The following is a 24,095-nucleotide window of genomic DNA, read 5'->3' as shown; positions in this document are numbered from 1 at the left end:
TCTTCCCCACTGTCACCAGACTCCTAAATGACCCTCTAATGGACTGACCTCATTAACACTACATCCATGTCTGCTTCATCCGATGCCAATGCTTATGTAGTACATTGTATATATTGTGTTGCCCTATTATGTATTCTCGTGTATTTTCTTGAATTCTGTTTAATTCCCTTTTCTTCCCATGTACTGAATGATCTGTTGAGCTGCTTGCAGAAAAATACTTTTCACTGTGCCTCGGTACACGTGACCATAAACAAATCCAATCCAATCCATTAGGAAGGGGGAGGCTGCCACTGAGAGGCTGACCCCCCCCCCCCCCCCCTCCACAAAGCCAGCAACCCCTCTCCTGCACTCACCTGTGCCTGGGTCCCTCCTTGATCTGATGTCTCATGTGGTTAACACAATCAGCAGTCACTGCTTCCTTATGGCACTGCTAAGTACGGAATTGGGGGAAGGCCGATTTTAATAGGATAAGACAGGATCTGGCCAAAATGGATTGGGAGCCAACTACTTGTAGGAAAATCCACATCAGAGCAGTGGGAGTGATTCAAAAAGGAAACAGAGTACAACGCCATTGTGTTCCTGGAAAGCTAAAGTGTGGGACCAAAAATTCCAGAGAACCCCAGAGAACACTAGTTAAGGGAAATACAGGATTCAATCAGGAAAAAAGGGAAGCTTATGGCAGATACAGAGGGCTGAAACATTGATGCCTTAGAAAAGTATAGTAAGTGCAGGAGTGTACTTAAAAAATAAATCAAAAGAATGAAGAGGGGTATAAAAAATACTGGAGGGGGAAAAACGAGAATCCCAAGGTGTTTCTGAAGAATATTAAGGGCAAGAGGGTAACTAGTTATGAGTAGGACCTATTCGGGACCAAAGTGGTAACCTGTGTGTGAAGCTCAAAGATGTAGAGGGGGTATTAAATGAATATTTTGCATGTGTTCACTATAGAGAAGTATGTGTAGAAAGCAGGCAGTGGTACTATGATATAACTGAACAGATTAGTATTGAGAGGGAGGTGTTAGCGGTTTTAGCAGGCTTAAAAGTGGATAACTCCCCAGGCCCAGATGAGATGTATCCGAGGCTGCTGTGTGAGGCAAGTGAAGAGACTGCAGGGACTCTGAGATTTATTTTCAAATCCTCTCTGGCCACAGGCGAGATGCCAGCGGACTGGAGGTCAGCTAATGTGGTACCAGTATTCAAGAAGGGAAGTAGGGAAGAACCAGGTAATTACAGGCCAGTAAGTCTAACATCAGTGTTAGGGAAATTATTGGGGAACATTCTGAGAGACAGAATGAATCTCCACTTGGAGACACAAGGATTAATCAGGGATAGTCAGCATGCCTTTGTCAAGGGAGATCATGTCTAACAAATTTGATGGAATCTTTTGAGGAGGTGACTAGGTGTGTAGATGAGGGCAATGCAGTTGATGTTGCCTACATGGACTTCAGTAAGGCTATTGACAAGGTCCCCCATAGGAGATTGATCAAGAAAGTAATCATGGTTTCCAGGGCAATTTGGCTTAGTGGCAGGCAGCAGAGGGTGATGGTCAAAGGTTGTTCATGTGACTGGAAGCCTGTGTCCAGTGATATTCCGCAGGAATCGGTGCGCGGTCTCTTGCTGGTTGTACTGTACATTAATGATCTAGATTGGAGGGCAGCACTGTAGTACAGTGGTTAGCACTGTGGCTTCACGACGCTGAGGTCCCAGGTTCGATCCCGGGTCTGGGTGACTGTCCGTGTGGAGTTTGCACATTCTCCCCATGTTTGCATGTGTTTCGCCCCCACAACACACAAAAAACGATGTACAGGATAGGTGGATTGGCCACGCTAAATTGCCCCTTAATTGGAAAAAAATGAATTGGGTATTCTAAATTTATTTTTTTTAAATGATCTAGATTGGAATGTGGGTGATAGATTCAGTAAGTTTTCAGATGACACAAAAATTGGTGGTGTGGTAAATAGTGAGGAGGAAAGCCTTTGATACAGGATGAAATAGACCAAATGGGCAGAACAGTAGCAAATGGAATTTAACCCTGAAAAGTGTGAGGTGATGCATTTTGGGAGGACTAACAAGGCAAGGGAATATACAATAAATGGTAGGATGCTGGGAAGTACAGGGGACAAGAGGGACCTTGGGGTGCATATCCATAAGTCTTTGAAGGCAGCAGGACAGGTAGATAAGATGGTTAAAGCATTTGGGATAATTACCTTTATTAGCCGAGGGATATAATATAAGAGCAGGGAGGTTATGATGGAGCTGTATAAAACAGTTGTTGGGCCACAACTTGAGTACTGTTTGCAGTTCTGGTCACCGCACTAGAGGATGGATGTCATTGCACTAGAAAGGTTGCAGAGGGGATTCACAGGACATTACTTTGGCTGGAAGATTTCAGCTATGAAGAGAGGCTGGTTGCGCTGGGGTTGTTCTCCTTAGAGCAGAGTACGCTGAGGGAGGGACATGTTTGAGGTGTACAAAATTATGAAGGATATGGATTGTTTAGATAGGAAGAAACTTTTCCCCTTAGTTTTTTAAAATAAACCTTAGAGTACCCAATTCATTTTTTCCAATTAAGGAGCAATTTAGTGCGGCCAATTCACCTATCCTGCACATCTTTGGGTTGTGGGGCTGAAGCCAATGCAAGCATGGGAAAAATGTGCAAACTCCACATGGACTGTGACCCAGAGCCGGGATCAAACCTGGGACCTCGGCGCCATGAGACAGCAATGCTAACCACTGCACCACCATGCTGCCCCCTTTTTCCCCTTAGTTGAGGAGTCAATAACTAGGAGGCATAGATTTACGGTCATGGGCAGGAGATTTGAGGAAAAACCTTTTCACCCAGAGAGTGGTGAGGATCTGGAACAGACTCCCTGAAATGGTGGGAGAGGCAGGAACCCTCACAACATTTAAGAAATATTTAGATGAGCATTTAGTATTCAAGCCCAACGTGACCAATTTTGTACCCAAGTTACCACTGTGCCTTTAACTGCTATATGGAACTTTATCAAATGCTTCTTGGAAATCATAACATATAAAATCTATTGCAACTTCATCAAAGGACTTTTCTGCCTTATTAGCTATGATTTACTTTTAACAAATCCAAGCAGTCTGATTCTCATTCACCAATGTTTCTCCAACTGAGAATTAACCTTATTCTTAACAATGGTCTCAAGTGTTTTTTCATCACTGACATTACACTGATTGCCCTGGCAACGTCCATTGCTAGAGGAGATGTTGTCAGTGATGGGGTTGGAGGGTGGGGTCGTCTTGGCGATTTATGGGAGAATTTTGGAGGAAGATAAGGTGGCACAGTGGTTAGCACTGTTGATTCACAGCACCAGGGACCCGGGTTCAATTCCAGCCTTGGGTCACTGTCTGTGTAGAGTTCTCCCCGTGTCTGTGTGGGTTTGCTCCGTGTGTTCTTGTTTCCTCCCACAGTCCAAAGATTAGGTGGATTGACCATGTTAAATTGCCCCTTAGCGTCCAAAAGATTAGGTGGGGTTACTGGGTTACAAGGATAGGGTGAAGGCATGGCCTTAAGTATGGTAAGCTTTCCCAGGGCCGGTGCAGACTTGATGGGCTGAATGGCCTCCTTCTATACTGTAAATTCTATATGTATATCTATATCTGTCTCTGGAGGGGGTTAATGTTAAGTGGGAGGAGGAGCTGGGGATGGCACTGGAGAAGGGATTGTGCTGTGAGGTGCTGCGGAAAGTGAATGCCTCAACCTCGTGTGCAAGGTTGAGGTTGATACAGCTAAAGGTGATACACAGGGCGCCCCTGACGAAGTCGAGGATGAGCAGGCTGTTTGAGGGGTAGAGGATATTTGTGAACAGTGTGGGAGGGGCACAGCTAATTATCTATATATGTCCTGGTCCTGCCCGAAGCTGGAGAAATTTTGGAGGTTGTTTTTCGTCACCATGTCGACGATCCTGCATGTAGACTTGGAGCTTAGTCCCCGAGGGACCATATTTGGGGTATCAGACCTGCCGGAGTTTTAGCCTTCGCATTGCTGATTGTTCGCAGACGGGTTTTGGTGGACTGGAGGTCAGCTTCTGCACCTTGTGCCTCAGTGTGGCTGGGGGATTTAGAGAAGGTGAAATTTGCCGGGGCAAACAAGGGGTCCCACAAAAGATGGGGTTTGTTTATTCTGCATTTTGGAAAACTAATTACCGTCAACTGTTAGGGTGGGTGGGACTGGGCGTGGGGTTTTATGTTGGGTTTATTTTTGTTTTGTAACATTTTTCAAATGTTAAAATATTAATAATTTGAATAAAAATTATTTTAAAAACAACATCCAGGACAGCAGTGCTCCAGAATGAGCCATGCGCTTAGTCAAGCTATTACAACACAGCTACAACACTGATAGCTACTCAAAAATGTATAAAATTGCCCACAAAAAGCAGGTTGTGGTAGCATGATTAGAGGTATTATGGTAACTAGCAATGCCGAGACACCATTGCTGGAGAAGGCTCGCTGCTCATTGGCCCAATGGTATGTAACGATAGTCACCCATTGGTTAGAGCTGTAAGGTAGCTCCGCCCTGTAAGGCGGGGTATAAGAGCCCGTGTGTTCCCCACAGCTTCCTTTCTGTACCTGAGCTGCTGGGGAAACATCTTGTCTATTACAGCCTCCAGTTTCGGACTACAACTTTGCTTCTGTGGTCAATTGATAGTGCATCACAGGTCAAATCCAATTCGACCGCTTAACCACCCATTGGTCTACTCTCGATCATCAACACATTGATGGAATGTGTTGTTGCCAGTACTCAGTGGCGGACTGGGTCTAAAAATATTGGTTGCCAGAAGACAAAGGGGGCCCACCCACAACTACAATGCTATCATTTAATTTTCATAACGAATAAATAAAATTTTCAAAAAATACGTATGGAAAAAAGGTACAATTAAAATTTTTGTGGAAAAAATGTGTATTTCTTAGTAATTACAGTGTACATGTACTGTACATATTACTGGCAGTAGATACCAAATGTAAATACAGAATGTTATAATTGAATTTTTAATTTAAAACATTTTTTAAGTAATTGGTTGATATTTTTAAATAGTTTACTGCACAATTTACACATTAAAAGATAGTTCAAAAGCACAATAGAGCATTGCATGCAGTCCACTATATTAAGAGCAATCGTTTGTGTTCGCTAGATGATTGTGCAAATCTGCCAATAATTGCTTCTGCATCCAATTCATCTAACAATTCCTTTTCAATGGATAGCAACATGTATGATTCCAAATTCTCCTCAGACAGCGAATTACTTAACCTTGTCTTTATGATCTTTAGCTTTGAAAATGTCCTCTCACATTGGACTTGAGTAACTGTTAGTGTGCAGATGACTTTATAAAGTTCATAAAGGTTATCATATGCCTTGTCATGAAGTCTGTTGGATGCCAGAATTTTTAGTACACACGATGGGCAAGTGCTGCAAATTTTACAATTGTTGCAACTGGAATCCATATTCTCACCATCATTAAGCAATAGCTTTAATACATCAAAGTTTGAAGCAAAAGAAAACAATTCCAATATTACTTGATCTTTGCTGATTTGTGGAAACAGCTTAATAATACCTTCCAATGCTTCATCTTCAAGGCCCTTCTCTGCAATAGTTTTAAACTTTGCTGGGTCCAAGCAGGACAAATCTTTATACAACTGTTTGTGTTGTACAAAGCATGATTCTAGTGACTGGACAATGCAATCCATTATTAGGTTAAACACATTTACTCAAAAATCAGCTAGAGAATCTGAGGAATTTCTTTCATCATCAATAAGCTCATCTGCCATTCTTTTCTTCTTCCTCTGCCTCTTAACTGGCAATGCTGTTTCCAACGCATCAATTTCCAATGTTTGATTTTCATCCATATTCATCTGTGAAATCCTGTCATTACATTTATTTACAAATTCCAAAGCCTTGCTGTGAACGTTATCAAATGTTCTTGTCTGTTCCTTCAACTTTGTTGTAGCTGAATCTACCAAACTCCATGCAGTAAACAAATCTACACCACTTGTCTGTAGATAACTTGATAACGGGGTTGTAGTTTCAAATATATACAAGTAAGTAAATGCTGTCAATATGGTTTCAAACTTTAGAAGACTTTGAAGTAAAATATTTGCTTCATGTTTTGTTTTTGCATCAAATTTTTCTGAATCTTGTATCATTGATAAGCATGTCAATAGATTTATGAAAGTACTGGCAGCGGCATCATCAAAACGTCCAAATATAGTTGTTGCTGCATTGGATTTTCCTGACCATCTGGTCTCACCAATTAGCTTTAATCGTTTCATTTTTTCTTGTCCTAGATGTTTTCCAACAACTTCTATCCATACAGCCATTCTCTTGTATGATGCTTTCACAAAAGTTGCTATATTCTGGAGCAAATTGAAAAAAGAAACTGCAGGCACACAACATTTTGTTGTTTCAGTTATCACCAAATTCAAGACATGGGCATAGCACCATATATGAACATGTTGATCAGCCACATCAGCAATTTTACTTTGTAAACCATTATACTGGCCATGGTAGCTTGCAGCGCCATCTGTGCTATCAGATAAACATTTTTGGGGGTCAATTTTAATATGCTGTAATGTTTCAATCAATAGATCAAAAAGTCCCTGTCCTGTACCATCATTACTTGGCACAAATGAAAGTAGTCGCTCACAGATAATACCTTTAAGCACATACTGAATAATAATGCTAAACTGATTGTTGGATGAATTATCTTGTGTTGAATGAACCTGAATAGAATAATATTTTGCTTGAGAAACTTCATGACTAATTCTTTCTTGTATCATATTCTTCATAATTTTGATTAACATGTTTATGGTTGTTTTACTCAGGTATGTAACAAGTCCACCACGGCCTTTACTTTGAGCCTTTCCTTGTTGCTTTAATCGTTTGATTCTTTGTTTAGACTTGTTTTGCACTGCAGAAACGTGAGCTGCCATAATGGGGTCATATTTTGCCATCAACTGCACTGTAGCTAAAAAATTGCCATGATTCAGAACCTCATTATCTAGAGTGCAGGCCGATTCATTTCTGTGACCTCGAAAAGGAAGTGCTTGCTTGCCTAACATCTTTATGATGTCTATAATCCTCATGACAATACTTCTCTGCTTCAATACTTCTTTCCTTTTAATTAGTGATGCTGCAAAATTTTTTATCTAAGGTGCCATCATTAACCACACTGATATATTGCTGAGCATTTCTGACATGTGTTGTTGTCGATTCATGTAAAGTCAAGCTCTGGCTAATACACCTGTAGTCACTAAAGCCACGTACAAAGGGTGATGGATTACAAATGTTGGGAAACTCAAAGGCTAAGCAGTATGAGCAGTATAGGGGCCTCACGGTAGCATGGTGGTTAGCATAAATGCTTCACAGCTCCAGGGTCCCAGGTTCGATTCCCGGCTGGGTCACTGTCTGTGTGGAGTCTGCACGTCCTCCCCCTGTGTGCGTGGGTTTCCTCCGGGTGCTCCGGTTTCCTCCCACAGTCCAAAGATGTGCGGGTTAGGTGGATTGGCCATGCTAAATTGCCCGTAGTGTCCTAATAAAAAAAAGTAGGGTTAAGGGGGAGGTTGTTGGGTTACGGGTATAGGGGGGATACGTGGGTTTGAGTAGGGTGATCATGGCTCGGCACAACATTGAGGGCCGAAGGGCCTGTTCTGTGCTGTACTGTTCTATGTTCTATATAGAGAAATACAGCACAGAACAGGCCCTTCGGCCCACGATGTTGCGCCGAACTTTTGTCCTAGGTTAATCATAGAATTTTGGACAATTTTTCATGGCCAATCCACCCAACCTGCACATCTTTGGACTGTGGGAGGAAACCGGAGTACCCGGAGGAAACCCACGCAGTCACGGGGAGGATGTGCAGACTCCACACAGACAGTGACCCAAGTCGAAATCGAACTTGGGACCCTGGAGCTGTGAAGCAATTGTGCTAGCCACAATGCTACCGTGCTGCCCTTAAGAAGTTAACCTACACTCCCTTATTCTACCCTAATCCAAGTACCTATCCAATAGCCGCTTGAAGGTCCATAAATTTTCCGACTCAACTACCACCACAGGCAGTGCATTCCATGCCCCCACTACTCTCTGGGTAAAGAACCTACCTCTGACATCCCCTCTATATCTTCCACCATTTATCTTAAATTTATGTCCCCTTGTAATGGTGTGTTCCACCCGGGGAAAAAGTCTCTGACTGTCTACTCTATCTATTCCCCTAATCACCTTATAAACCTCTATCAAGTCGCCCCTCATCCTTCTCCGTTCTAATGAGAAAAGGCCTAGCACCCTCAACCTTTCCTCGTATGACCTACTCTCCATTCCAGGCAACATCCTGGTAAATCTCCTTTGCACCTTTTATAGGTCAAAGGCAGGGATATGGAGTTAGTCCACGGATTGACCATGATCTCATTGAATCGGCGGAGCAGGCTCGAGGGGCTGAATGGCCTACTCCTGTTCCGAAAGGAATGAGGATTGGTGATATCAAAAGTCATTTCTTCCGCAGATAAACCACCCCATGTATTCACCTTGTTTTCTTCTCCCAGAAGCAGGCTGAAAAGTAATGTAAATATATATAAATGTGAAAATACTTTTTTCTTTTGAAGTGGGTTGCAGATCCCCTACGAGCTGAAACCTGTTCTGTAAGCTGTCGTTCCCCGGGTAATATTTCGCAAGTTCATGTCCATCAGAACCGATGCTATGACACCGCAGGTACTGCTCAGCTCGATCACAGTCGGAGCTCTGGGGGATAATAAATAACCAACAGGTGGAACATTCCCGGGCAGGTCAGCCCCTGGTCACTGCACTGCTCACTGACCGCCAACCTGCCTTCATGTTGATCAGGTGACAGGCCCCCAATAAATAACTGGAAGCCGCCCATCCGCGTGTGCACAACACCGAGAACTTCCACTTGGGAGGGCCAACATCATGAGGGCGCCGCTGAATAAGGCGCTTGCGACCACAGGAATACTTATATTAGTTTGCAGCATCACGGTAAGGAACTATTTTATTAAACATTAACACCACGAGGAATAAAGAGGGGACCTGGTGAAGGTGCTGCGGCAAGTGATTCATTTTCCCCCAGAAGGGGAAACCAGTTCAAAATGGTCAAATTCCACTTTAAAAAAAACCTTTAATGCTGGAGTTCTATTTTAAGGTATGCAGAATCAGTTCAATCAAGTTTTACTGGCACCCTTCATTTCCAAGTTTTACTATCTTTTTTTTCCCTTTTTGGTTACTCCCATTATTACAATTTGGAAACATCTGAGGCTGGAATTCTCTGCACGTTGCTGTTCACTTTTCCCGCCCGGGAGTGCACCCCTGCCCCTGGGTTTCCCGGTGGTGTGGGGCGGCTTCAATGGGGAAATCTCATTGACAAGTGGCGGAGATATAGAATCCCGCTGTCAGTGACTGACCTGGGACACGGGGCTGCGGGACTGGAGAATCCAGCCCCTGATAAATAAATATTATTTTTAAAAAAAATAAATTTAGAGTATCCAATTATTTTTTTCCAATTAAGGGGCAATTTAGCATGGCCAATCCACCTAGCCTGCACATCTTTGGGTTGTGGGGGCGAAACCCACGCAAACACTGGGAGAATGTGCAAACTCCACACAGACAGTGACCCAGAGCCGGGATCGAACCTGGGACCTCGGCGCCGTGAGGCTGCAGGGCTAACCCACTGTGCCACCGTGCTGCCCTGATAAATAAATATTATGCACGAACAGTAGGAAAACGAGATGTGGCTCATCTCGTCAGATATGAAAATTCCAGGTGGATCCCAGCAAGTTTTGCTCGCAGTTGTGTAGAAGGTTGCTGACCTGCTAGAAAACAAAATGCAAGTTTGTATTTTTAAGGTGTTGAGGATGCATTCCCATTCGTGCAGAGTTGGATATATTCAGATAGCAAAAATACAAGTAAATTCCAATGTCTTGCATAAATAAGATGCACCCTGGAAGCTACTCTCAGTCAAACCTTCCAGTGGTTAATGATGTAACTTTAAATAACAAAGTTTTTATTTTTATTTTTCCAATGTAGTTTAAATAAACAGATTGTATAGTCTGAGCGAGAAAGGCCTGCACCCCTCTGATTGTCTGGGACCTGTCCTGATGATTGTGGGAGAGTTTCTCCTGCAGAAACAGAGGGCATCATTAACCACATATGCAGTTCACATTGGTGGGGTGAAGGGAGGGGTGGGTTTGGGGGGGGGGGGGGGGGGGGGGGTGGCAAATGGAGGGTTGGATGAATGGGCTGGTCACATTTTGGGGTGTGGTGTCAACTCACCGTGCTGCCTGGTATAGCTTGTTGACCTACTTGCTGCACTGGAGGCCTGGTTAATGCTTCCCAAGCTGACAGCTGCTGCAACTTTGTCTCGGGTAGCACTGGCTGCCCTGTGGCTCACCTTCAGGGGAACAGAAGATCCGTCTTGGCCTCAATCTAGGAGCCTTCCCAGGTCCGTGTCTTCAAACCTTGGGGTCGGTCCTCTCGGCGCTATGGCTGCGAGCTGAGTGGGGTTGGCTGTGCAAGTGCAGTTTAAATGCTGCTTGACCTTGTTAATGGGGAGGTGCTGGTGAACCTACATTTGTGGTGTGAAGCCTGTGGGGCCAATTAATGTTTAATTGCATTGCTGGCCCTGCCGGGCCAAGTGCCAGGAAGCTCGCGGCAGTTCCTGCTCCCTACCACACTTGGAAATCTTTCTGGAGAATTGTGGCCAGAGAAACAGTCAACTCACTCCAGAGGTGTAATCAGACAGAAATGGACTTTAGCTAAAAGGAGCAGATGGTAGGAGGTATGGCAAAAAGTTTTATCACAGATGAGTTCTATGGATGATCTTAAAGAAGAGAGTTTGGGTGGAGCTTTGTAGTGCCGACCAGAAGAACCAGGCAACATGCCTCAATGACTACTGTCCGGTGGCCCTGACTTCAGTCGTAATGAAGTGCTTCGAGAGGTTGGTGATGAAGTGCATCACCTCCGTACTCCCAGAAAGCCTTGACCCACTGCAATTCAGATACTGCCGCAACTGGTCCACAGCAGACTCCATCTCCCTGGCCCTACACTCATCCCTAGAGCATCTTGACAACAAGGACTCGTACATCAGACTCTTATTTATTGACTACAGCTCAGCCTTCAACACCATAATCCCAGCCAAGCTCAAATCAAAGCTCCGAAACCTAGGACTTGATTCCTCACTCTGCAACTGGATCCTCGACTTTCTGACCCACAGACCATAATCAGGTAAGAATAAACAACAACACCTCCTCCACAATAGTGCTCACTACAGGGGCCCTGTGAGGCTGCGTACTTTGCCCCCTATTATACTCCCTGTACACACACGACTGCGTGGCAAAATTTGGTTCCAACTCCATCTACAAGTTTGCTGATAATATGACCATAGTGCGCCGGATCTCAAATAACGACAAGTCCATACAGGAGGAAGATAGATGGCCTAGTGGAGTGGTGCAGCGACAACAATCTCTTCCTCAATGCCAGCAAAACTGAAGAGCTGGTCATTGACTTCAGGACGCAAAGTACTCTACACACCCTTGTCAGCATCAATGGAGCCAAGGTGGAGATGGTTATCAGCTTCAAATTCCTAGGGGTACACATGTCTCAAAGTCTGACTTGGTCCACCCACGTTGACGCTACCACCAAGAAAGCACAACAGCGCCTATACTTCCTTGGGGAATCTAAGGAAATTCGGCATGTCCACATTAGCTCTTGCCACCTTTTACAGATGCACCATAGTCTGGCTGCACCACAGTCCAGTCCATCACATGAACCTGCCTCACACCAATTGACTCCATTTACACCTCCCTCTGCCTAGGGGAAACCGGGCAGCATAATGTCCGGCTTACTCACTCTTCCATTGTGCAGAAGATATAAAAGTCTGAACGCTCACGAACAGACTCAAAAACAGCTTCTTCCCCGCTGTTACCAGACTCCTATATGACCGTCTTATGGACTGACCTCATTAACACTACACCCCTGTATGCTTCCCCCGATGCTGGTGTTATCTAGTTACATTGTGTACCTTGTGTTGCCTTATTATGTATTTTTCTTTTCATGTACTTAATGATCTGTTGTACTGCTCGCAGAAAAATACTTTTCACTGTACCTCTGTAGAAGTGACAATAAACAAATCCAATCCAAAGGAGGGGCAAAATCCATGAAGAGTTTGAACACCAGAATTAGAATTTTAATGGGGGGAGGAGAGGGAGGGGGGAAAAAAAATGAAATGTAAGTTAGTTATCTATGTTATCTTGTCCGTTTATGTCAGACCACACTATGGAGCTGGAAATCAATGGCTTTTGTGTTGGGATCTCACCGGTGCCAAGGCTGTGAACATTCTGCCTCCATCTGTGATCGGGCCCAGGAGTGGTAATGGGAGCAGAGGAGAGAGTCCAGGATAGTAATGGGAGCAGAGGAGAAGGTCCAGGAGTGGTAATGAGAATAAAGACATTATGCTAGGACTGAATGATGACTTTGGTCTTCCCCTTGCTTGATGAGAGGAAATATATTTATAAAGTTAATGAAAACCATCATTATGTTGAATTACGTGATGTCTCTCACTTGCAGTTTGAATAGACAATCCTTCAACAACATGCACGGATATGAATAGGACAGGCATGATTTAATAGCCTTGTCGTGCTCGACATTGTATCGGGATGGGGCCATTGAATTTTGTGAGAGGCCACGCGTGGGATTTGTGATACTCAAAGCCTCACCAGAGTCTTGCGAGATGTCTTGCCCTCACTGGACATGATATAGATCAGTATATTTAAATAAACCATTTGGGGTCCTTTAATTAAAAAAATATATATACTTTTATTGGAATTTTGCAGTTTATACACAGTTTACAAAAGGTTATTTATGATCATCGTGTATTTACATGCATATAGTTGCTGCCCCCTCCCCCCCCCCCCCCCCCCCCCCCAAACTCCTTGTTTTAGGTGTTCCCTTGGTGTCTTGGTCTATTTAGCCTTATTTACTTGTGCTGACCCTGTAATTGGCTCTGTTAGTCTGTAGGTTGGTGTGGACTCTTCCAGGGGGGGGGGGGGGGGGGGCACAGGGCCCTGTCTTTGTGGCCTTGTTCCTGGCCCCCATTATTTAATTTGGTTTTCCCGCTTTCCCCAATCCCTCCTTTCCTCCCTCTTCCTGTTCTCTGGTGTCTTGTTAGCCCCTGCGTGCCCCCCCCCCCCCCCAACTTGTTCTGCTGGCTTCAAACAGGTCCTGGAACAAATTGTTGGTGAATGGATTCCACGTCTTGAGAAGCCCCCCTCCGACCCTCGGATGGTGAATTTGATTTTCTCCAGGTGGAGAAATTCTGACAGGTTGGCCAGCCAGTCTGCAGCTTTGGGTGGTGCTGCTGATGGCCAGCCGAGCAGGAGTCCTAATAATCATAATCAAATCTTTATTATTGTCACATGTAGGCTTACATACTGCAATGAAGGTACGGTGAAAATCCCCTAGTCGGCACAATTTGGCGCCTGTTCGGGTACATTGAGGGAGAATTCTTGTTCTGGCTAGTCTGATACCCTGAAGACTGCCACTTTCGAACTTGGCTCCACCCCCACAACCTTGGACGTTGCTTCAAAGAAGGCTGTCCAAAACACAAGTCTGGGGCATGCCCAGAACATGTGGGTGCGCCCTTACTAGTAGTCATCCCCGGAGTTTCTCGACCCCCCCCCCCCCCCCCCCCCCCCCCCTTCCAGATTGCCCGCATCCAGTAGTTCCTCCAACATAGTGTGTCTCTGTGTCCGGGTCCGTGGGTATGATACTTTCTTGCAGAGAATGTTCTTTACCTGTAGGTGTCGCAGTTCTTTCCTGTTGGGTAGTTGTGGTTTTTCTGTCAGTTCCTCGAGTCACTTGCCTGTCCTCCATATAGAAATCCCTAATGGTCAATGTCACCCCCACCCCTGTCCTCTGAAAGGTAGCATCCAACATGGCTGGCACAAACATGTGATTGCCGCAGATGGGGGCCATTGTGGACATTTCGGATAGGCCTCCGAGTCTCATTTGATCTTGTTCAGTGTTTGGCTGGCAGGGATGGGGAGTGCCACTGTGGCGAGGGTGCAGAGCGTCGTCCCTCTATAGGAGCTCTGCTCCATCCTTGCCCATTCCATTTTCTGTTTTTTCACCCATCCCCTCACTCTTTCTGCTGTGGATGTCCAGCGTATGATGTTGTCTGTCTTCAGTAGGATCATAGCTGATACACATTTCATTTTGGTGGTGTAGCTCCTAGCTGGCGCACTCTCTCCCTGGTTTTTACAAATGTGCATTCAACAGTGGTATATGCATCGGTTACACAATACGAGGCATTTCTCTGTATTAATCTCTCCGCCCACTCCTCTTGTTGCTTCAGGGTCCTTTCCTGAGTCACTCTATTGGCTGTTGGCCTCAAACAGATCCTAGAACAAGTTGGTAAATGGTCTCCACGCTTTGTGGAAGCCATCCTCTGACTTTCGGATAGTGAACTTTATCTCCTCCAATTGGAGAAATTCCCATGGGTCTGCCAGCCAATCTGCAGATGTGTGGTGCTGCTGATCGCCAGCTGAGCAGGATTCTCCAGTGGGCAATTTTGGGAAGCAAGGGCATCAGCCCCCTTCTCCATACTTTGGCTCGTCCGATACCCCAAAGAGTACCACTCTTGGCAAGGCTCTATCACTCTTGGCAAGGCTCCACCCTCACAACCTTGGACATTGCCTCAAAGAAGGCTGTCCATTACCCCACAAGTCTGGGGCAGGCCAAATCATTTGGCCGTGGTTGGTCGGGTCTCCCTTGCACCGTTCGCATTTGTTCTCCACCTTTGGGTACCTGCTCATTCAGATTCTTGACAGGTGGCCTCTGTGCACCACTTTCAACTGCATGAGGAGGTGCTTTGCTCAAGTCCCCACCCTATTTCTGTCCCTAGCTCTTCCCATTTTCTGGTGTTTCATCCAGTGGTGAGCATGTCCTTTCCAATAGTTGGCTGTACTTGTCCCCATGGTTTCCCCTCTGCAGACTTTCCGTATCCAGTAGCTCCTCCAACATTGTTTCTCAGGATTTGTGGGTAAGCTGTCGTCTCCTTGCGAAGAAAGTTCTTGACCTGTAGATGTCGAGTCCATTTCCGTTAGGTAGTGAACTGTGTTGTTGTGCCGTGTTCCAGTAAGACATTAGGAATTTGTTTACTCTTCTTGATGTCCCCTGGTCCTTCAATGCTTTAATGATTGCACAAAACAGTCGGCCAATCCGCTGTTGCTGGATGATATGGAGCTGACTTGATATGGTGTAAACTGTTTCCCTGTAAGTAGTCCTCAAACTTTTTTTTTCCCAAAGTATTGTCACTTATAATCTACTCCGCTGTTCCAAATCTTGCAAATATTCCATCTAGTCTCTCAATGGTCTGCTCAATATTCGCTAACTTAATTATCATGATTTATGCCCATCATGAAGAGCATGTGACCCTCCAGTGGATCAGCATAATCAATGTGTATTCTGTGCCATCACTGTTGGCCATTCCCATGGATGTGTGTAATTTTGCACAGGACTGATATTCTCCTACTTTCCCCAATTTGAGCATCTAATCCTGGCCACCAAAAATAAGTGTGCCAGTTCCTTCACCTCACAAATTCACGGTGTCACTCATGCAGTTGGTCAAGGACTCTATTACACTCCGGAGGTCTGGACTTTTCCAATGAATGTCTGACTATGTTCCTTTTTTTGGACCAAGTTCATTACCTTCCCCATCATTTGAAGTCACAGGTACATGATGCATGAATGAGAACTAAGGTGTTGACTATGTTCTTCAGTTTCATATTTGTAACAGCAATCGTCACAACACATTAGCATATGCTGCTCTGATTTGCAACATTGGATATTGTAAGTGTGTGCCAACAATACCAATGCACATCTTTGCAATCTATTGGCTGCCAAAGAAGGTATACCTTTTATATGACCAAAGATTGTGGGCAAGGAGTGAAATTATGCCTATAAAAGGTAATTTCAACCTTCTTACAGAGAATGATGCTCAAAGTCTCTTTCAAGTAGAGTGCAATTTGTTTCTGCGCTAGTAAAAGTTCGTGCAGCAAATGCCATCGATCATTCCTCCTCTGAAGCCATAATGTGCGAGACAATTGCACCAAACCCATTAGGTGAGACGTTGCAAGCAAGTTGCAATTTCAGCTTTGGATTATAATGAACCAGATAGCTGACATCTGTAAAGCTTCATCTATGTCTTGTCACTCTAATGACCAATGTCATGCTGTTTGTGTGTAAAGGCTAAATTGGGTACATTTACAATATTGCTAAATTGGGTACATTTACCATATGTGATCAATCCTAAAAACAACCTAGTCAACATTTTGAGGATACTGTGCTTCTAAGATTGCTGACATTTTCTTCAGCTGTGTAAATTGTCTTTCAATGATAGGAGACTGGAAAAAGTCACACTTTTCCTTTAACTTATTGTGGCTCTGTGAACACTTCTGAAGAGCCAGTGGTCAAACTGGGCCTGTAGTGTTTCGAAGAATGAGAGGTGATCTCATTGAGACCTACAAAATACTTAAAGGAATTTAAAAAATTTTTTTTTAAAATAAATTGAGTACCCAATTATTTTTTCCAATTAAGGGGCAATTTAGCATGGCCAATTCACCTAACCTGCACATCTTTGGGTTGTGGGGGCGAAACCCACGTAGACACTGGGAGAATGTGCAAACTCCACACGGACAGTGACCCAGGGCCGGGATTCGAACCCGGGTCCTCCGCGCCGTAGGCAGCAATGCTAACCACTGTACCACCGTGCTGCCCTATACTTAAAGGAATATAACAGGGTAGATGCAGGTGAGAAAGGAATATGCAGGCGTGTTTCCTGGGGTGCGGGAGTCCAGAACAGAGGGAAACTGTTTCAAAATAAGGGAGAAGCCACTTGGGACCAAGAGAAGAAACTGCTTTATGTTGTGAATATTCGGAATCTCTACCCTAGAGGATTGGGAAAGCTCAGTCATTATGTTTAAAAGGAGGGATATGGGGATGGTATGAGTAAAAATGCATTGGAAGTATCCGATCAGCCATAATTGTTGAATGGCAGTGCAGGTTTGATGGGCTGAATGGCCTACTCCTGTTCCATGATTTCTTAAAATTGTCAATAATGAAAGCACCCACTTATCAGAAAAAATAATGCAGTGACAAATTCTCAGATCGCAGGAATATTTTTAAAGTAATTGAAAGTTTGCTGAATAAGACAATTGTGTAAAACTTGTTCATTGTAATTATTTTTAGGTGCAGTTGTCTCCAGTCTTCGACAACCAAAGACCATTAGTTCAGAGGATTAAGAGATCGCTGTTTTGGCGCTGGATCACTCAGAGACCCATTGGTGCAATTTGCAGAGTGAACTCTGAATGTAGCACCAATTACTGTGAAATTCAGGAAACGTATGTATTCCAGTATCATTCCTAGGCATCCAAATCTTTTAGAACTTTAAGACTGAAATCTCAGCTTTACTTCTAGTATTGCAAACTGAATGACAGTTTTGCTAAAAAGTTTAATTCATTGCATCAGGCAGGTTTCGAGCAAGCTTTAGCTTGGCTTTCCCAAGCTGATACACGAGGGGGGAAATTGATGGAGAATAAGAAGTTACACAAGAAATTTCTTCCTTAAAGCAATTCAAAATAGTCGAGGCCCAACAGATTAACTGGTCTCTTCTTCCCTGATAATGTGACTATGCAGGCCCAGCAAAGTTTTGCTGTTTTTCACATTCTGAAATATAGTAAAGTTAGCATTTTTTTCCAATTAAAGGGCAATTTAGTGTGGCCTGCACATAGTGTTGTGGGGGTGGGACCCACACAGACTGTGCAAAATCCACAGACAGTCAGGGCCGCAATTGAATCTGCCACCCGGCCGCCTAATAGTTAGCATTTTTAAGAAAATGGCAAAATGCAGTGTGTAGTCAAACTTTAGTGGTTGTTCATATTATGGTCACTTTTGATATCCAGTTTGCTTATATCTTGACAGTGGGAGCTCCAAGTGGGTTTATCAATGTTTACTATTGTTTTGTTGACTTAGAACTACAAAAAATTAATGAGTACCAAAAGCCAACCTTCTCTTACAGGCTGGGGTAATATAGGGGTTACTGGGATCAATTTGCTCTGGTTATGGAAAGTCTTCCTAGATAGATGTGGCCAACCTACTCCCACACACCATTCTAGCCTTTTGTCATTAAGCAAAGAACAGTATTTTTTTTTAAAAATAATTTTTATTGAGAAATTTTGATTTTATACAACAATAACGCACCTTGGTAAAATACCAAAAATAACTAATATTAACAATCATATACATTCGCCCCATCCCCATGAACAACCCAGCATTTTAACAACAATGCAAATTAACACACTATAAAGTTACAGAATAAACACTACAATAATGCACCCCCCCCCCCCCCCCCCCCCCCGGGTTGCTGCTGCTATTGACCCAGTTACCTATCTCTGAGCCAGGAAGTCCAGAAAAGGCTGCCACCGTTTATAGAACCCTTGTGTTGATCCTCTCAGGGCAAATTTGACCTTTTCCAATTTTATAAATCCCGCCATGTCACTGATCCAGGTCTCCACGCTTGGGGGCCTCGCATCCTTCCACTGTAGCAGAATCCTTCGACGGGCTACTAGGGACGCAAAGGCCAGGACCCCGGCCTCTTTCGCCTCCTGCACTCCCGGCTCCACCCCAACCCCAAAAATCGCGAGACCCCACCCTGGCTTGACCCTGGATCCAACCACCCTCGACACCATCCCCGCCACCCCCTTCCAGAATTCTTCCAGTGCTGGGCATGCCCAGAACATATGGGCGTGGTTCGCAGGACTCCCCGAACATCTGGTGCACCTGTCCTCACCCCCAAAGAACCTACTCATCCTAGTCCCGGACATGTGGGCCCGGTGCAGCACCTTAAATTGGATGAGACTAAGCCTCGCACATGAGGAGGAAGAGTTGACTCTCTCCAAGGCCTCCGCCCAAGTCCCGTCCTCTATCTGCTCCCCGAGTTCCTCCTCCCATTTAGCCTTCAGCTCCTCCACTGACGACTCCTCCACCTCCTGCATTACCTTATAGATGTCAGACACCTTCCCCTCTCCTACCCACACCCCCGAAAGCACTCTGTCCATCGTCCCCTGCGAGGGCAGCAAAGGGAATCCCTCTACCTGTCGCCTAGCAAACGCCTTTACCTGCAGGTATCTGAACATGTTCCCCTGGGGAAGGCCAAATTTATCTTCCAGTTCCCCCAGGCCCGCAAACCTCCCGCCAATAAACAGGTCCCTCAATTTGCTGATGCCCGCCCTTTGCCATCCCCTGAATCCCCCATCCGTGTTCCCCGGGATGAACCGATGGTTGCCACCCAGTGGAGCCTCCATCGAGCCCCCTGTTTCCCCCCAATGCCGTCTCCACTGTCCCCAGATTCTTACGGTCACCACCACCACCGGGCTCGTGGTATACCTCTTGGGGGAGAGCGGCAACGGTGCCGTTACCATGGCACCCAGGCTCATACCTCTACATGACGCCATCTCCATTCTTTTCCACGCCGCCCCTCCCCCTCCATCACCCATTTACGCACCCAAACAGTATTTTTGAGGCACAGAGTGCACTTCTCCACTTTAGCCACATATTTTGGGTAACTGGATGCTATGCATTAGAAGCTACTTGGAATTTGTAAAATTCTACCAGAGGGTAAAGCAGTTGATGTGGTGTATATGGATTTCAGTTCAAGCGTTTGATAAGGTTCCCCACGGTCGGCTATTGCAGAAAATACGGAGGCTGGGGATTGAGGGTGATTTAGAGATGTGGATCAGAAATTGGCTAGTTGAAAGAAGACAGAGTGGTGGTTGATGGGAAATGTTCAGAATGGAGTTCAGTTACGAGTGGCGTACCACAAGGATCTGTTCTGGGGCCGTTGCTGTTTGTCATTTTTATAAATGACCTAGAGGAGGGCGCAGAAGGATGGGTAAGTAAATTTGCAGACGACACTAAAGTCGGTGGAGTTGTAGACAGTGCGGAAGGATGTTGCAGGTTACAGAGGGACATAGATAAGCTGCAGAGCTGGGCTGAGAGGTGGCAAATGGAGTTTAATGTGGAGAAGTGTGAGGTGATTCACTTTGGAAAGAATAACAGGAATAAGGAATATTTGGCTAATGGTAAAATTCTTGGTAGTGTGGATGAGCAGAGGGATCTCGGTGTCCATGTACATAGATCCCTGAAAGTTGCCACATAGGTTGATAGGGTTGTGAAGAAGGCCTATGGTGTGATGGCCTTTATTGGTAGAGGGATTGAGTTCCAGAGCCATGAGGTCATGTTGCAGTTGTACAAAACTCTAGTACGGCTGCATTTGGAGTATTGCGTACAGTTCTGGTCGCCTCATTATAGGAAGGACGTGGAAGCTTTGGAACGGGTGCAGAGGAGATTTACCAGGATGTTGCCTGGTATGGAGGGAAAATCTTATGAGGAAAGGCTGATGGACTTGAGGTTGTTTTCGTTAGAGAGAAGGTTAAGAGGTGACCTAATAAGAGGCATACAAAATGATCAGAGGGTTAGATAGGGTGGACAGCAAGAGCCTTCTCCCGCGGATGGAGGTGGCTAGCACGAGGGGACATAGCCTTAAATTGAGGGGTAATAGATATAGGACAGAGGTCAGAGGTGGGTTTTTTTACGCAAAGAGTGGTGAGGCCGTGGAATGCCCTACCTGCAACAGTAGTGAACTCGCCAACATTGAGGGCATTTAAAAGTTTATTGGATAAGCATATGGATGATAAGGGCATAGTGTAGGTTAGATGGCCTTTAGTTTTTCCCATGTCGGTGCAACATTGAGGGCCGAAGGGCCTGTACTGCGCTGTATTGTTCTATGTACCCATTAACTTACACTCCTGTCTTTTGGCAGGTAAGCTGCAGATAAACAGCCTGGCAGCTTGAGGTCACTATACCTCTTACTCACATTCTGTTGGATATAAGCTTTACCCATTTTTCTTCCCTTGAGTTTGTAGACCAGTAATACTCCCAGTAAAACATGGAAATGAGAGATACACACAGGACCATTGCTTGGCAGCCATGAAAAATGAACCATTGCTTGGCAGCCATGAAAAATGAATAACAAGTTGCTCTTTAGGTATAGAATAGCTTCAAATATATGAACCAGAAAAAATTGTAAATATGAATGTCTTTGCCTGGCAGGACTGCACTTTGTTCATTCCAAACATTCCCAGCCTGAACCAGCATTGGGCATGCAGGTCCATCATCGGAATTGAGGCAACTGCGCTCTAGAATCAACACACTGGAAAGTGATCCTCAGGTGTAAAACTATTTCATTTTCCTGAGGGCCAAATAAACCTCTGATGGAAAATGATTTAAATGAATCATCGCCGACCACTATGAATGAGATATGCTAGTACATACTGTGGAAAATGCTGAAAACCCACCAACATTGATCCTGTGCTGTAAAATTGTGTAGACATTTTATAAATGATTAAAATGTACAAATTGAATTGAATCACATTTTATTAATATTTTGGAAATAACATTGCAATTAGACATTTTGCAGTGCCAAATGCGTCAGCCATATCATAAAACGTTTTGGAGTGTGTCTTGTTAAAAAAACAAAAGCATTATCTGAAACATTTGAATCCATATAAAAATATATACAAGAATGCACTATTTGTTAATGTATTTAAATGTATGGCATAGAGGGTGAAGAAAAGTAGGGGCATTCCAAATGGGCACATTTACAGTTGATTTCCTGGAATTCTGTTCATATTTTGGACAGTGCTTTGCAGCACATCATTGTGAACCTAGCAGACTAAATTCACAAAGCTAACCATGACATACTAAAGTGGGCCAAGAGTTTAACTTCCACAAAGTGTTAGTTTGATACTTAGCACATCATGGAGTCATAAATTCATTCTGCTCATGCACCAAGTTTTGATACACTACTATTCATTTGCATATGTGTAATGTAGAAGATTTTAATGTCAATGTAAATACTAACTGGTCTAAAACACCTCTGGATTCATTTGAATACAAACACAGGAACAAAGATAGTAATGCTTGCATTACAAGATGTTCTTCCTCCTATCTTTTGTACTAAATTAAAATGTTAGTCTCAAATACTGAGCTGTGATGGTGGCTAGAGTATGTTAAAAGACCAGGAGTACACAGTAAATCTTACTGAGTCCAGATCCACATGTAATAGAGGGGGAATATTGTTTTGGCATAGATGCTCCATTTTAATTTTGGCCTTGTACATACATAACACTGTTTCTCTGCTCAAATCCTAATATTTGAACAATTTTCCACCCGAATCCATAGACCAATTGGCATTGCTCGACTGCACCAATGTAATTCTATCGTCTAATATCAAGTGCAGCCAGGTGATAGGAAGAAAGAAAAGGGTGTCAGGAAGTGGTTTCACATCTGAACTAACCAGATGTCTTGGATCATAAGAAATTACCCAAGCCTACAGCCATCTTTATAAGTTAAAGTTGCTAAATTACATACACTCCAATATATACACAAAATAAGTTCCGTGGAAACCCCAGAGCCCATGCACATTGTTACTACACTATCTAGATCAGAATTCATGTGGATCATAAGCAAAGGCTTTACAAAAGACTGCTCTGCCTTTACAGACTGAAGCCATAGCAGTCAATGTTGCAGAATTGCAGAAAGTAATTCAATTTAAAATTATCACGTTATTTAAACTTTTTAAAATGCTCCATTTGACAAGTAGTGTTGTCCTCAAGTTCAATCTTGAAAAAGTGGCTTCAGTAATAGACGTTTTAGAGAACAAATTGTGCTCAATGAGACTTTGAAACCAGCTGTGCAACTCGAGAAAATGTAAAAGAAAAACATGCATCCTTTGCATAGCTGCTCTCAATCAGGGCTGCAGAAACATTGGCGCGGAGTTTCAAGAGGGGTTCAACAGGGGTGCTCTTTCTGCCTCTGATGCCTATTAAAAAAAGAATACATAATTAATTACAAAAACATAGCAAGAAAAGGCTGCATCATAGATTGCTCCAACATAAACTCCTGAGGAAGATAAATGTTTGGTTTAATATTTGAATATAGATATTACGAATAAGAAATACAGCTTTATTCAAGGCATGCAACTATTTTTCCAGCTATCGCCCGATCTGGCTGGATTACATCAAGCACAATCAGGCCTTGCCAAATCTCTTTTTTCCCCAAGATCTATTGCAAAAGCAAAGACAGCCCCCGCTTCTTCCTCCATCACCAATCATATTCTTAAACCCTTTCTCCCTAGCTCCACCCTTGCCTCTAACAAGTGCAAGGAATTCTCATATCAGTTACTAAGATACATATTTAGTACCCACCTTTTTCTTGTGCAATGAGCCCAACTTCCTCAAGCTCACTCATGTCCAGGCCCTGAACCCATTTCTTCAGTCCAGAATATTCATAAGAGCAGAAGATATAGGAGCAGAATTAGGCTATTCGCCCATCAGATCTGCTTTGCCATTCGGTCATGGCTGATATGTTTCTCATCCCCATTCTCCTGCCATCTGCCCATAACACCTGATCAATCAAGAACACCATATTTGTGCTTGATGTGCTGTTACCTACAGGGCTACAGACCAAATGCTGCAAGGTGGAATTAGACAATAGTTCTAAGAGTACCCAATTCATTTTTTCCAATTAAGGACAATTTAGCGTCGCCAATCCACCTACCCAACACATCTTTGGGTTGTGGGGGTGAAACCCAAGCAAACAAGGTGAGAATGTGCAAACTCCACACAGACAGTGACCCAGAGCTGGGATCGAACCTGGGATATCGGCACCGTGAGGCCACAGTGCTAACCACTGCAGCACTTTGCTGCCCTAGAATAGTTTGTTCTTAGAACATAAGAACCTGGGCAGCACGGTGGCAAGTGGTTAGCATTGCTCCGTCATGGCGCTGAGCACCCGGTTTCGATTCCAGCCCTGGGTTACTGTCCATGTGGAGTTTGCACATTCTCCCCTTGTTTGCTTGGGTTTCACCCCCACAAGCCAAAGATGTGCAGAGTAGGATTGGCCATGCTAAATTGCCCCATTAATAGAAAAACAAAACTGGGAACTCTAAATTTAT

The 24,095-nt window shown here is 44.2% G+C and overlaps 2 protein-coding genes across 2 annotated transcripts in view; one reads left to right on the top strand and one right to left on the bottom strand.

Moving 5' to 3' along the window:
* Window positions 1-8,788: 8,788 nt before the first annotated feature.
* LOC119963109 (liver-expressed antimicrobial peptide 2-like) lies at window positions 8,789-21,501 on the top strand. Its single transcript, XM_038791710.1, has 3 exons — window positions 8,789-9,007; window positions 17,270-17,421; window positions 21,191-21,501. Exons 1-3 carry the CDS (start codon window positions 8,942-8,944, stop codon window positions 21,225-21,227), a joined length of 255 nt encoding a protein of 84 aa, XP_038647638.1. The 5' UTR covers window positions 8,789-8,941; the 3' UTR covers window positions 21,228-21,501.
* Window positions 21,497-24,095, bottom strand: part of LOC119963108 (lysosome membrane protein 2-like) — a 117,083-nt gene continuing 114,484 nt past the window's right edge. The window contains exon 12 of the mRNA XM_038791709.1: window positions 21,497-22,961. Within this exon, the coding sequence (XP_038647637.1) occupies window positions 22,920-22,961 (42 nt within the window). The 3' untranslated portion in view covers window positions 21,497-22,919. The remainder of the gene's footprint in view (window positions 22,962-24,095) is intronic.

Source organism: Scyliorhinus canicula, chromosome 3 (assembly GCF_902713615.1).
Source record: "Scyliorhinus canicula chromosome 3, sScyCan1.1, whole genome shotgun sequence".
NCBI classification, from domain to species: domain Eukaryota; kingdom Metazoa; phylum Chordata; class Chondrichthyes; order Carcharhiniformes; family Scyliorhinidae; genus Scyliorhinus; species Scyliorhinus canicula.
This window is presented reverse-complemented; position numbering and strand designations above follow the sequence as displayed.